This window comes from Mytilus californianus, unplaced genomic scaffold (genome assembly GCF_021869535.1).
Source record: "Mytilus californianus isolate M0D057914Y unplaced genomic scaffold, xbMytCali1.0.p SCAF_5, whole genome shotgun sequence".
In the NCBI taxonomy this organism is placed as follows: Eukaryota; Metazoa; Mollusca; class Bivalvia; order Mytilida; family Mytilidae; genus Mytilus; species Mytilus californianus.
Genome location: NW_026262701.1, coordinates 63,370,906 through 63,384,499, shown reverse-complemented (window position 1 = coordinate 63,384,499; position 13,594 = coordinate 63,370,906). Strand labels below are relative to the sequence as shown.

Genomic DNA, 13,594 nt, shown 5'->3' with positions numbered 1-13,594 from the left:
TGTGGTTCATAAGTGTTTCTCGTTTCTCGTTTTTTATATAGATTAGACCGTTGGTTTTCCCGTTTGAATGGTTTAACACTAGTAATTTTGGGGGCCCTTTATAGCTTACTGTTCGGTGTGAGCCAAGGCTCCGTGTTGAAGACCGTACTGTGACCTATAATGGTTTACTTTTATAAATTTTGACTTGGATGGAGAGTTGTCTCATTGGCACTCATACCACATCTTCTTATATCTATTTAATTTATGCCAAAATGTAACATAAAACCTTGATAAAAATAATAATTTGATATATTCGCAAGAAAAAGTACAAAGCGTTCAATACTTAGGCTACTATATACAGCGCAATCATTCAATAACAAGGGTTAAGCCAATAGAGTACAAATATAAGCTTTGTGTCAAAATGTATAGTTTTGGTTGCTTAGGACTGTAAACAATAAAATTGACATGTATTGTCATTCTAAAACACTTTATACCCTCAGAAATTGATTTAGAATCTAAATATCAATCGATTTGTGGTATGAAAAGTCTAGATTATGCAATTCTCAGCTTTGTAAGTATGCCATAAGGTAGCAATATCCTTGCTTTCTTACAAGTTAAGCTGTCTGTTTGTGTCATATATATGCATATGTATGTAATCAGTATCTTCCATAGATTTGATATCCAGTAGTTGTAATGGTTAAAGATAATTCATTTTTGGTGTATCCATGGCAACAACCTGCATGTTGCTATAAATAAAGGCAACAGTAGTATACCGCTGTTCGAAACTCATAAATCGATAGAGATAAAAACAAATCCGGGTTACAAACTAAAACTGAGGGAAACACATCAAATATAAGAGGAGAACAACGACACAACAAAAACACAACATTAAAATGTAACACACACAGAAACGAACTATAATATAACAATGGCCATTTTCCTGACTTGGTACAGGATAAAATATTACAAAAAGGGGGGTAAAGATGTCACATATTTCCCAAAATTTGGCCAAAAGTAGAATTTCAATCCCTTGAAGTGATACCTTTTCTGAAACTGTTTACATATATCTTTCAAGAGATCAAATAAAAATCATATGTCTTTCGTCTAATTTTTTGTAAAATTGTGTCAAAAAGTCCGTGCGAAAAAAAAGTTCTGGACCTATGGCCGGTCTGGCTATGAAAATACGGACAGTCAAACAGAAAATAGCCCATAAAACATGTAAAAAACAATCTTGATATTCTTATAAAACCACTTTGAAGGCTAAATTAGTCATCAGCTGTCTAAAAATGAATTTTATTGCACAATTACTTTCATATTTGAAAAATCCACCGTGGCCAAAATGCGAAACTACATTCCTAGCTGTGTATTGCTACCATATTTAATGGATCGATAAGTTTACCCAGATCTTATCTAAATTTCCGGGCTCGGTAAACAACATCTCCGTAAAAATTAGGATGTGCTATCCCGTTTGAAATAAGTTTTCTACAGGTACAACCAAACTTCAAAACCAAATCTTTATATCTATGGAAGAATTTAGTAAATGGTTAAGTAATTTGAGGTAACGAAATCCCTGACTTCATAATTTACCAGTAATACATAGATTACGTTCATTGAAATCCAAAACGTCATAACAGACACGGGCATAGCAAACGAGTTGTGATATATAAAGAACCTTTGTGAGCACGCTCACATACCCCACGGCCCCACATTGTCACTGGGCAAACATAATCTAAACAGATTCCTAAGTTCAAAGACTCATAACTCCTACAAAAGTCAACTGATAATAATTTCTAGTGGATATGCACATCTACATATTATGTCCTTATTATCCATAAAGTTTCATGAAATTCTGTTGTGTGGTTTCCGAGGAGTTTTGATGCCAAACTGTTGCAGGAGTATATTTAGACAAAATTCTAAGTTCAAAGGGGCATTACTCCTTGAAAAAAAATTGAATCATAATTTCCTGTCGATATGCACATCTACATAGTATGTCCTAATTATGTACAAAGTTTCATGAAATTCTGTTGTGTGGATTCAGAGGAGTTGTGATGACAAACTGTTGCAATAGTATATCTAGGCAAAATTCTAAGTTCAAAGGGGCATAACTCCTTGAAAAAAAATTAATCATAATTTCCTGTCGATATGCACATCTACACAGTATGTCCTAATTATCTACAAAGTTTCATGAAATTCTGTTGTGTGGTTTCAGAGGAGTTGTGATGACAAGAACATGACTGACGGACGGACGGACGGGTCAAAAACATTATACCCTACGGAACTGTGTTCCTTGGGGTATAATAAAGTTCGGAGGATGTAAAAAGACTGAGACGTAACATTATTTAGTCCGTTACATTTTCTAAATTTGTCAAGTCGTAAACAGGAAATAGAGGAGGTTTTAAAGTTGGAAATTTCTCTATTATCTCGTCAGTTAGTTTTGATGTGGTTGACAACTGCTGAATTTTTTATCAGTAAGATACGGGTAGTCTGGGTCATTCAAGGGGTTTGACTTAGTTTGGACTGGCAGTATATATTTTGCACTGTTGAAACAAGTTATGACTTATTGAGTCCCGCAACTGATAAACCGCGATAGCGTAACCGAAAACTGCAAATCTGACACCTTCAACAAATGTGGCAATTTTCCTTGCAGCGATGCGCCCGGTATTTCATCTTCCTTGTGCTGAGCACCCATGGGAATCTATCTGGGTTTTCTAGTACCGGCAGTGGCGCATCAAATTTTAATTCCTGCGCAGCGTCTACCACTATGTCATGATCATCCATACTGCTGAAAACTAACGCGATCTATTTTACAACTTCGTGGCGTTAAATTCAAAATGGTGTCGCAGCGTACAACAAAGAATATTACCCATAATACATTAGATTCTGAAACGGCGATTTACTCCAATAAGTAACCGACTGACTATTTTTGCCATGCAAACTTACTTGTCTTGCTGATCATTTTTGCTGGATAAATTTTTTGTCTATCTATTATAATTTTGAAGATAATAGGCAAAAATGTAAAAAAAGTTAAAATTCGTCATTTAAGGGCAATAACTCTTACAGGAAGTCGCCTGATAGTTTTGATGTTAAAAGACAGAAGGTAAAACTCATTTTGAAAAAAGGGGAGATATCGTTAGGAATAGGACTTGTAAAAAGCCTCTGCTTTAACCATATATGAAGCTAAATAAAGAGACCAATCCCCCCCATAAATCCGCCTCTTGGCTTTGTTTTAAAGAGAGAATACTATTCTTCTTAGAATAAAACACGGATTCAAAATGAAATTATTCAGTACGGATTCAAAACGAATCAGTATGGTAACTTGGCCTTTCGTATACTTAATAAGTAATGATGGCAAAATATCTTATCATTGATAAGGTCATAATTATAAATTAATTGTTACAAACCTTTCAACTCTTCGATATACTAAGGATTGTCTACACCAGGTATAGATCACTTAGCTCTGTATTTGGCAAAACCTTTCGGAGATTAGGGTCTTCAATGCTCTTCAACTTCATTCTTTATTTGGCCTTTTGAACTTTTTTGATTCGATCGTCAACGATGAGTAATTTATAGACGAAACGCGCGTTTGGCGTATATAATGTTAAGACCGGTATCTATGATGAGTTTATTTCCTACCGTTTCATTATAAGAATTCTCTCTTTTATTTTTGTTTATCCTTCGAAGTTTATTCTAAATTATCTAAGAATAAGTAAGGTTGCGTCCAGCTTTATCTAAAAAACATCGTTGGGTATTATTTTGTGTAGAAAATAAATGGGTGCCTTCTATCCCTCCCGTTATTTTAAGGGAGAATAACATCTTAATTTAGAATCATAGTTGAAACTGAAATTTCACTTGATAAAAATAGAACATATTAACTAAATGATATGCAAATTCTAATTTCAAGGAAGTTTGTGTGATTGAATTTTAAAAAAAATCAGGAAATGCGTTTTTAAAACAGAATTAAAAACTGTTTTGTAGTTTGCCATATAATATATATTATCATGTCGAATTTTCCTTGACAATTTCAAGTTGCGGCTTTTACATATAATAGCTATTAGTCAGTGTTTGAAGTTACTAAAAATAGAGGGTCCGCAATGTAAAAATTACTAACACATGTTTCATGTTGGGTTTTTTTTCGCTGCCAGTCGTTCTTGTACATCTATAAAACTAATACAGATTTCGTTAAGTATTGTGTACATATATTGCGTAAACTCATTCAATGGCAAGTTTAACATTCTTTCGTAATTTCACATCTTGTTAAAGAAACGGGATTGCAATCAAGGCAGAAAATCATGGCCATTTGGTGAAATAAATTTGCAAACTTATAAAAGGATGTACACTAGACTTTCGTGCAGAGTCTCGAAATTTAAGCTTGATAGTCGAACCTGCAGTTGAAATGATATCTGAGGATATGCAAAAGATATAGCTTACTCAAAAATGAAAAAAATACCTAGAAATAACATAAAAAAACAGTGCAAGATGTGTCAATGCGAAAACAATATTTCCAACTGCAGCGAGTAAAATATTGTGGATTTATAATTCATCCAAATCCATGTAAACCGGGACAAAACGTTACTCAATAAGTAAGTTATTATATTTGATTCGTTAAAAAGCACGACAAAAAAATGTGCGAACAATTTTGGAAGGTTAATAAATCGATTGTTGGTCTATAATTTATATACACATTGAAGTCCGCTATGATGAAATTTTAAAACTACCGAAGGCCGACAGTGGCTTGCATTTATACTGCCGATTTGCTAATCTTTTATGTATTTATTGCATTTCCGAAAAAAAAATCCTGAAGAATAATTGTGGATAAACTGTATTTATTTCATATCAATTTACATTCTTGAACATTTTTAATTATCAAAATGTCAGATAATACTGACGCTTATCTTATAGGCGTGACACAAATAGTTAGTATAAGTCGAGACGTCACTGTATACACCAATAAACGTTGCCGAAAAAAAATTATGAATGTTCTTATTACCTGTCAAATTCATGATGACCGATTTGGCTCAAATTCTCATATTTTATTCATAACATACTAAAACGTAACTCCAAATTACAAAAAGTCCAAAAGACACACTTAACAATGCATGAAATCGTGATTAGGTATCAGCATTTTAGACAAGACGCCATCTAATTTAAACAATGGAGAGTACCTTCGAAGACTGTCGATAGTCATTCGGCCAGACAATATAAACATACATATAAAGGTAAATAGACGGTTTGCATTTATAATGCCGATTTGCTAATCTTTTTGTGTATTTATTGCATTTCCGAAAAAAAAAAACCTGAAGACTAAGTGTGGATAAACTGTATTTCCCTTAAACATTTTTAATTATCAAAATGGCAGATAACACTGACGTTTATCTTACAGGCGTGACACAATAGTTAGTATAGTATAAGTCGCGACGTCACTGTGTACACCAATAAACGTTGCCGAAAAAATTTATGAATTTTCTTATGAAATTTTGACTTTCACGCAATAGGGTTCTAGCACGGTTTTCAATAAATTAGAAAAATCTTATAATTTAAAAATATCTTCCGATTATTATGATTTTCCAATATATATCTTTTGTATTTTAGAACTATCAAGCTATAAATTTCAACAGCTCGTATTTGAAAAACTAAAACGGTTACCCAATTTTTTACCCAATTTTCTGATGTAAATTTGTAAGCACCATTCATATGTGAAATAAAAATCTGTGGAGTAGTTTATTACAGACACTTTGTCTTAAGCATCTTCTGTGTTGTATTTAAAGTAAATATTTTTGGTTGTTTGCCTTAGCAAATTATAGACTTTGCAGTGAGGTAGGATAACATTTTATGAACTTCTTTTTTTGCTGGCGTAACCGTTAGTTTAAATCTACTGTAATATAGAATATATAGATATAAGAAGATGTGGTATGGGTGCCAATGAGACAACTCTCCATCCAAGTCAAAATTTATAAAAGTAAACCATTATAGGTCACAGTTCGGTCTTCAACACGGAGCCTTGGCTCACATCGAACAGTAAGCTATAAAGGGCCCCCAAAATTACTAGTGTAAAACCATTCAAACGGGGAAAACCAACGGTCTAATCTATATAAAAAACGAGAAACGAGAAACACTTATGAATCACATCAACAAACGACAACTACTGAACATCAGATTCCTGACTTAGGACAGGTGCAAACAAATGCAGCGGGTTTAAACGTTTTAATGGGACCAAACCTTCACCCTTTTTCTGAAACAATAGTGTAACATCACAACATAGAAAGACACACTATAAAATATCAACTGAAATAGCTTAACTCAATCAAAGGACATATTAACACCATTGAACATACACTGAACAAATAAATTTGACCTATGACACAATGTAAATACAAAATAAATAAACTAAGGGAAGAATAATAAAAGTAACATGTTATATAGGTAAGAAATGTTAAACAATTAAAGAAAAACAATATGCTCGAACAAAAATACCATCCATTTGCAATAACTTTAAACACAGGTAAATGAAAATAATTTTGATGTTAGGTATACGTGTACAGTACCAATAGAGAAAGGAAATATTTTTACAAAATAAATAATTTTGATGTTCATAGTACGAAGTGAAAATTTATAGTTATACCAAACACTTATCAAAGCTGGTAGATAGACCAGATATAACCCTGAATAACATTAAATAACAAAAAAGCAATACAATTAGTATCAACAGGTCAAATATACAAGAAAGTACGATTTGAGAGTACTCGCAGTTACTGACAGCTAGTTAAAAGCCAAAACAATTAATAATAAAAAATCATGCATCAGAGACTAAAATCAACTAAAACACATCCCAGGGATTTAGTATTTTAACGTCATGGACAGTCAAAGAAGACATGACTAGTGCAATGCCAAAAATAAATGTATCGACAGACAGTAGGATAGTTAGGAGTTTAACCTCTTTATAGATCTAAACGAACGTGGGTGTGTCTTTATACATCCCACTTGAAAAAAATACAAATTTAGTTATGTTTTAATTTGCTGATGACAAAATCGATATTAGTGCCAATGTAAACTATATTCAAAGATCTAATTACAACATTGGTAAGATAACCTTTACTAATAAGCCTGTTTAAAGGTTCGATGAGTTTACACGGATCACATAGTGATTTCCGCGCTTTAAGTACAATATAACCGTAAAATTTAGGATGTGAAATACCGTTTTTAATCAGTTTTCTACAAGTACAGCCAAATTTACTAATCAAATCTTTGTATCTATGAAAGAACTTAGCAAAAGTTTTACGTAATTTATGGTAACGAAATCCTTGATTTAATAATTTACCAGTGATGCATTGATTACGTTCGTTAAAATCTATGACATCACTACACACACGGGCATAACGAACGAGTTGGGATATATATACACCGTATGATGGAGCCAAAGGAACATCGCCGTCTAAAAAAGGAAAATTAACAATAGGGAATGAAAAATCGTCTCTTTTGTCCTGAATTTTCGTATGGAGTTTTCCTTTAGAGATTGAAATGTCCAAATCCAGAAAAGGACAACTACTGCTGTTTATGTTAGATTTAGTTAAAGTAAGTTCTATTGGGTAAATTTCGATAGTATATTTAGAGAACTCTGGATTATTTAACGAAAAAATATCATCTAGATAACGGAAGGTATTGTTGAATGTATCAACCAAATGTAACAATGACGTGTCTTTACTGAGTTTGGTCATAAACTGAGATTCATAGCAATACAGGAATAAATCTGCTATTAAAGGGGCGCAGTTAGTGCCCATAGGAATACCTACTACTTGTCGATACATTCTATCGCCGAAACGTACATATATGTTGTCCAGGAGAAAATTTAAAGCTTCAATCATATCTTCACATTTCCAGTAAGTGTATCTAGCATACTTTCCTTTTTCGTTACAGAAAAAGGCTTTAAACGAGTTACAGCAAATAAATTTGTAATGAGATTTTTCAAAAGACCATTTAATTAAATATGAAAACTTTTTCTTGATAAGATTGTGTGGAAGTGTAGTATAGAGAGTAGAAAAATCATAACTGTCAACAGAACCAAAAGGACCATCAAAAGCATGTATTTTATCTAAAACCTCTAAAGAATTTTTAACACTCCAAAAATAATTAATACCATTATTTTCATAAGCTTTATTACAAAAGTTAATAACAAGTTCTTTGATAGTAGTAAGGGAGGTAGTTAGAAGCACTGATAGATTAGTAGTAGAACACTTACTAGAAGCGGAGATGAAACGGAATTTAAATGGTTTTTTGTGCAATTTAGGTAACCAGTACATAGTAGGGACTTTCAAATGTTCGGAAGAGGCCTTAAGCTGGGTAGTGGCAGTGATATGCTTGTTTACAATTTGACTCTCTGTGGAGCGTACGGACCTGAATGTAGATGAATTTGTAATTTCGTTTTGGAGAACTTCCGTGTAGTATATGCGTCACACCACCACTACATTATTTGCTGCTTTGTCTGCCGGTAAGAACACAAACCGCTTTGCGAGTACTTGGAGTTTATTTTTTATTCTGGAAATTGGAATATCATAGACCCTATTACTAATTTCAGAATTGTTTTCAAAATGAGATATACGAATATTAACAGTATTCATGATTTTATTCAAATAACTGTCTAGAGATTTTTTATCAGATTTTTCACGTTTACACCAATTTTTACAGTAGACAGACAGAGCGTCTTTAATGATCTGACGACACTGTTTCCAATCTATTTTAGATGGAGGACGATATTTCGGTCCTTTCTTAAGAAAAGTTATGACCTCACGGTCTTCGACGATGTTGAGGTCTCCTGTAAGGACATGACCATAGGGAACATATCTAAAACTAGATGTTTCACAATCTCAAGTGGAAGGAACATTGTTTTCTATATTGACGTCTGATGTAACTGACGTATAATTAAAAATCAAACTTCTGCTGGGTTTTTTATAAGAATACGAAATAATAGGTGGTTCTATATTATCAAAATATGGAGGTATTTGGCTTTGGATGGTAGAGTCATTGAATATACTAGATAAGTTAATAAATCAATACCTCTATTTATATATTTTAATTTAAGAAAATGCCGTTTATGATTTTAAGGTTTATCGATACTAGGAAATAGCCTATGATGACAAAAGGCTGTAATAATACGGGTGTATTCATACATTGGGCTAAAAAAAGAAATTGTATCACACTCCAGAAAAATAGCATATAATTTACTTATTGGTATCTGACCCAGTTTGCTTAATACTTGATGTCTGCCATTATTTTTTATTATAGATAACAGATCAGCAAGTGTATAATTTATACGATGTTTAATACGTTGATTACGGTTTTTTGCGTTTGCCATGAGACCTTTTATTTCTAAGTCGTTTATCGACAATATTAATGACATCGATTGAAGGTTTAGTTATGTTCCCCTGTCCTAATATTTTGTCATTAAGACGGAGAGGATAAGCTGTTTGAAGTCTTTTTATCCAAAACAATTCGCGAACTTCACGTGATTTTTCAAATTGCTTGTGTGATTCTCCTGGTTGTTTCTGAACGGTTTCAAGTGGTTGGAATTTAATACATTTTAGATTGTGATTATGCATATTCATTTATCAACATGTGATGTAGGTGAAATTTTAACTATTTGAATACTATCATTGTCCTGACTTAACTTCTATTCATTTCATTTAAAATTCGCAAAGACTACATTTCACATCAAATAATCAAAGTTCATTAGCGCTTTAATGCCTTTTGACAATCTTCAGGCGACGATTTAACAATGTCGAATATGAATACTTTATTAAAACAATCATCAGCCCTTAAAGGGCATGCTACATATAATGATTACACATAGAAACAATAATGATAGTGCTTATGATAATATGAATTTTACTACGGCAGCTATTTTCTTATTGTATAAAATTTTATAACAAATCAAAACCACACAGTGTTGCATATTTTTTTTATGTTCACATGAAAAAAAGAAGCCAAATATATTTGTATTTTTTTCCAGATTTTTGAAATTAATACATATTTTTAAAGTGGCATTACCTGTCAAATAAATAATGACCGATTTGACTCAAATTCTCATATTTGATTCAAAACATTCTAAAACGTAAATCCAAATTACAAAAAGTCCAAAAGAAACACTTAACAATGCATGGACTCGTGATAATGTATCAGCATTTTAGACAAGACGGCATCTTATTTACACAATCGAGAGTACCTTCGAAGACTGTCGATAGTCATTCGACCAGATCATATAAACATACATATAAATTCAAATAGACGGGAAAAGCACGTGGAGTTGTGTAATTACGATTTTTATAGGTCTGTTGATTTCATGTCATATATTTAAAATAAAAGAAGAATGTGTCTGAGCTTTCCAAGTTAAAAAGAGGCATAACTCTATAACGGTAAATGACCCACTGCCAAAATTCGAACTCTGTCTTCGTGTTGTGGTTCTTAGCATTGTGTATGAGTTTCATAAACCTTAAGTTAGTGTGGAAACGAAAAAAAAATGCAATGTTCCCAGTTATGAAGGGCATAACTCTAGAAAGAAGAATGTGTCTGAGCTTTCCAAGTTAAAAAGAGGCATAACTCTATAACGGTAAATGACCCACTGCTCAAATTTGAACTCTGTCTGTGAGTTTTGGTTCTTAGCATTGTATATGAGTTTCATAAAATTTGAATGAGACAAACTTAAGTTAAGAGTGCGGAAATGTTTCTAACACTTTTCAATGTTAACATTGAGTCTTTAATCTTTTCTCTTCAATAACTGAAAACGCTAAGGAAATGCGTATCCCATCTTCAGCTTAAGGTCAAGTTAGGGTTACATGAATACGGATTCAAATGAGGTTGAATTATTGACTTGCAAGCATTATCGATTGTTTTTTAATCTTAATTTGATCAAATTGAAACAAACACTGCTAGAATCGAAATAGTATTTCAATACTTCGTTGTAATGAATGTTCAAATCGAATATGTACGTATATGTTAAATGCATGTTACACCTTAGATCTTTGATACGACCTCTCTATTTCACCTGTAAAATGTAGGTGTCATGAGTCGATTTCGAGAGTTGTTGAAAAGGTCTTGTAGTATTGAGTTTTTTCTTGTTTAATGAAGTGCAAGATTTCGGATTAAATCAATAGTTCAAACTTTACCTGTATTTTAAAACATAAACAACTAGTATTGTATTACATTAAAAGTTTTGATAGAGACATTGACACTGAATAAGGCTATTTGTTCAGCCGAAATATTTGTCAATACGATTTTATAACATCTTTATATATTAAAATCTTATGTTAGTATCGTTGAGCAAAACGTAAGACCTACATGTCTTTATATATATATATTTATTTAACATAAAATACAAGATTTAAAGGTAGATTCTGCAAAATTGATAGACCCATGGTGAATACTGACTTTCACTGGAAAAGGGGTATTTTGGATAGAGACAGACATTTTCCTTTCAACATACCACCTACGATTCTTTAAAAGAATGTTATAATAAACATTATTTTGACTAAATAACAAACATTTGCAGTATAAAAAGTATATGACTTATAGTGTAAGGTACTGTTTCATTCCTAAATAAGCTACTTACTTTTGCAGTCATAATTGTTACTTTCAATTGTATATCCATCCTTGCAGGAACATAAAAATGACCCATTTAAATTCGTACATATTTGAGCGCAGGTCTGTGTTTCTGGTTTGATACATTCATTTATATCTGTAATACAAACATACAATAAAATGAATATTTCTAAAGTTCACGAAGAAATAGATTGTATAAATTGTTTTTTATTTTTATAATAGTTTTGACATCTTAAGCAGCTTGTGGTCCTGATATATATAGATATGTCTTTAATCAAAACCAAAATGGAAAATCTTTATTTTGCCAAAAACAATCGTTAAATTCATTAAATATGTAAAGCCTATATAAAGAATTTCAAGCGGTAGATAAATCAACCGATTTCGTCAAGAAAACATTTTGAAAAATATTTTTCGAGCATAAATATATTTTCACAAATCAAACTCCATCAGGCAAAAGTTGATCTTAGAGGAATTCGGCTGTTCTCTTTAGGTCCCTAAGTTAGTAAGCTCCTAACGTATTCGGGTATTTAAACTTACTAGACTTTCAAATGTTTGGGTTCGAGTTTTCCGGTTGAGGATTTATCCAGAAAAGTGCTTCGGAAGAACTAAATTGATAAAGGGTGATCTTCATCATCTAAGGAAATTATTTCTACTTACAATCTAAATTGAGTGTATGGTACAAGACAATTTTTTAATGACTAGAACAAGCATTTTGGAATATGTTTCTATTTAAATAGTATGTGATATTTGATATGATTTAATTGTTTTGTGTTAAACGTCACTTTCAGCACTAATGTGCTATTTCGTGGCGGTCAGATTTTATAAGTGGATGATGCCGCCCGGAGAGAACATCCGACCTTCAGTGACAACCCTAGTCAATTACGATTGAAGTCGGGCGCACATGCCACGTGCGGGATTCGAACTCACAACCTGAGTGCTTACAGGTTGGTGATACAGTAGTTCAACTACTTAGACCACTCGGCCACCGAGGCCCCTAATATGTGATAATATGTGTGATAAATATTTCCATCCTAGTAGTCAGCACTTCTGTGTTGACATGAATTATCATTGGTATTGTCATACTTATAAATTAACTGTTAACCAAACTTTTTTGTATCTCAGGAAAAGATTACCTTAGCTATATTTAGCAAAACCTATTGGAATTTTGGGCTCTCAATCCTCTTCAATTTCGTATTTTGTTCGGCCTTTTAAACTATTTTTTCGAGCGTCACTTATGAGCGTTTTGTAGATGAAACGCGCATCTGGCGTAAAAAATTATAAGCGTAGTATCTGTGATGATTTTTATGTTAATAAAATCAATACAAAAAGATATTAGTTTTCTTGTGAATAATGCTTTTTGGAAAAAAAATACTAGATTGGATCAGTATCCAAATAGTGAATTTCATGTTTTAGAGTGATATATATATGTTGGTGTTAACCGTCAACAGTTAGTTCGCTACTGAGAGTTTGTGTCAAATAAAGTGAACACAACTATGTCCAGGCAATGATAGAGATCCGCGCACTACATTATGATACAAGATATTTTTATAGTCGCCATCACTTTTGTTTAATTTTTAGTCTGTACCTTAACCTGTGTATTTTTCGTCTCAATGGTTTTTGAATGATGATTATCTCTTAATTTGCGTGTGCCATGTTGGGAAACATCATAGACTTTAGTGTAAAAACTCCTGCTAAAAACGTATTGCTTTTTTGTTGTTTTTCGTTTTTGCCATTGTCTAATCGGTTTTTCTTCAATTAATGATTTTTGATAAAAAAAAAATCATCATAATTCCAATTACAATAATCTTCGCACACTGTCGTTTGAAATATTGACTAAACTACATTTTTCTTATTTTCAGATGTAAAACCGAAAACTGACAAACCTGTGAAATTTCGATAACAGATACTCAATTCACTAGTAATTTAACTAAACATCTTACTTCACCAGGAGTAACTATGATCTGAATTGAAAATCAAGTTATCTTGCTGTTGATTATCGTCCCAATAGAAATATAGTCCCGCTGGTCAT

At 32.4% G+C, this 13,594-nt stretch overlaps 1 protein-coding gene across 1 annotated transcript in view; it reads right to left on the bottom strand.

The window, feature by feature from the left end:
* Positions 1-13,594, bottom strand: part of LOC127701153 (tyrosine kinase receptor Cad96Ca-like) — a 359,749-nt gene that overhangs the window by 296,610 nt on the left and 49,545 nt on the right. Inside the window, exon 4 of the mRNA XM_052204967.1 lies at positions 11,576-11,701. Within this exon, the coding sequence (XP_052060927.1) occupies positions 11,576-11,701 (126 nt within the window). The remainder of the gene's footprint in view (positions 1-11,575; positions 11,702-13,594) is intronic.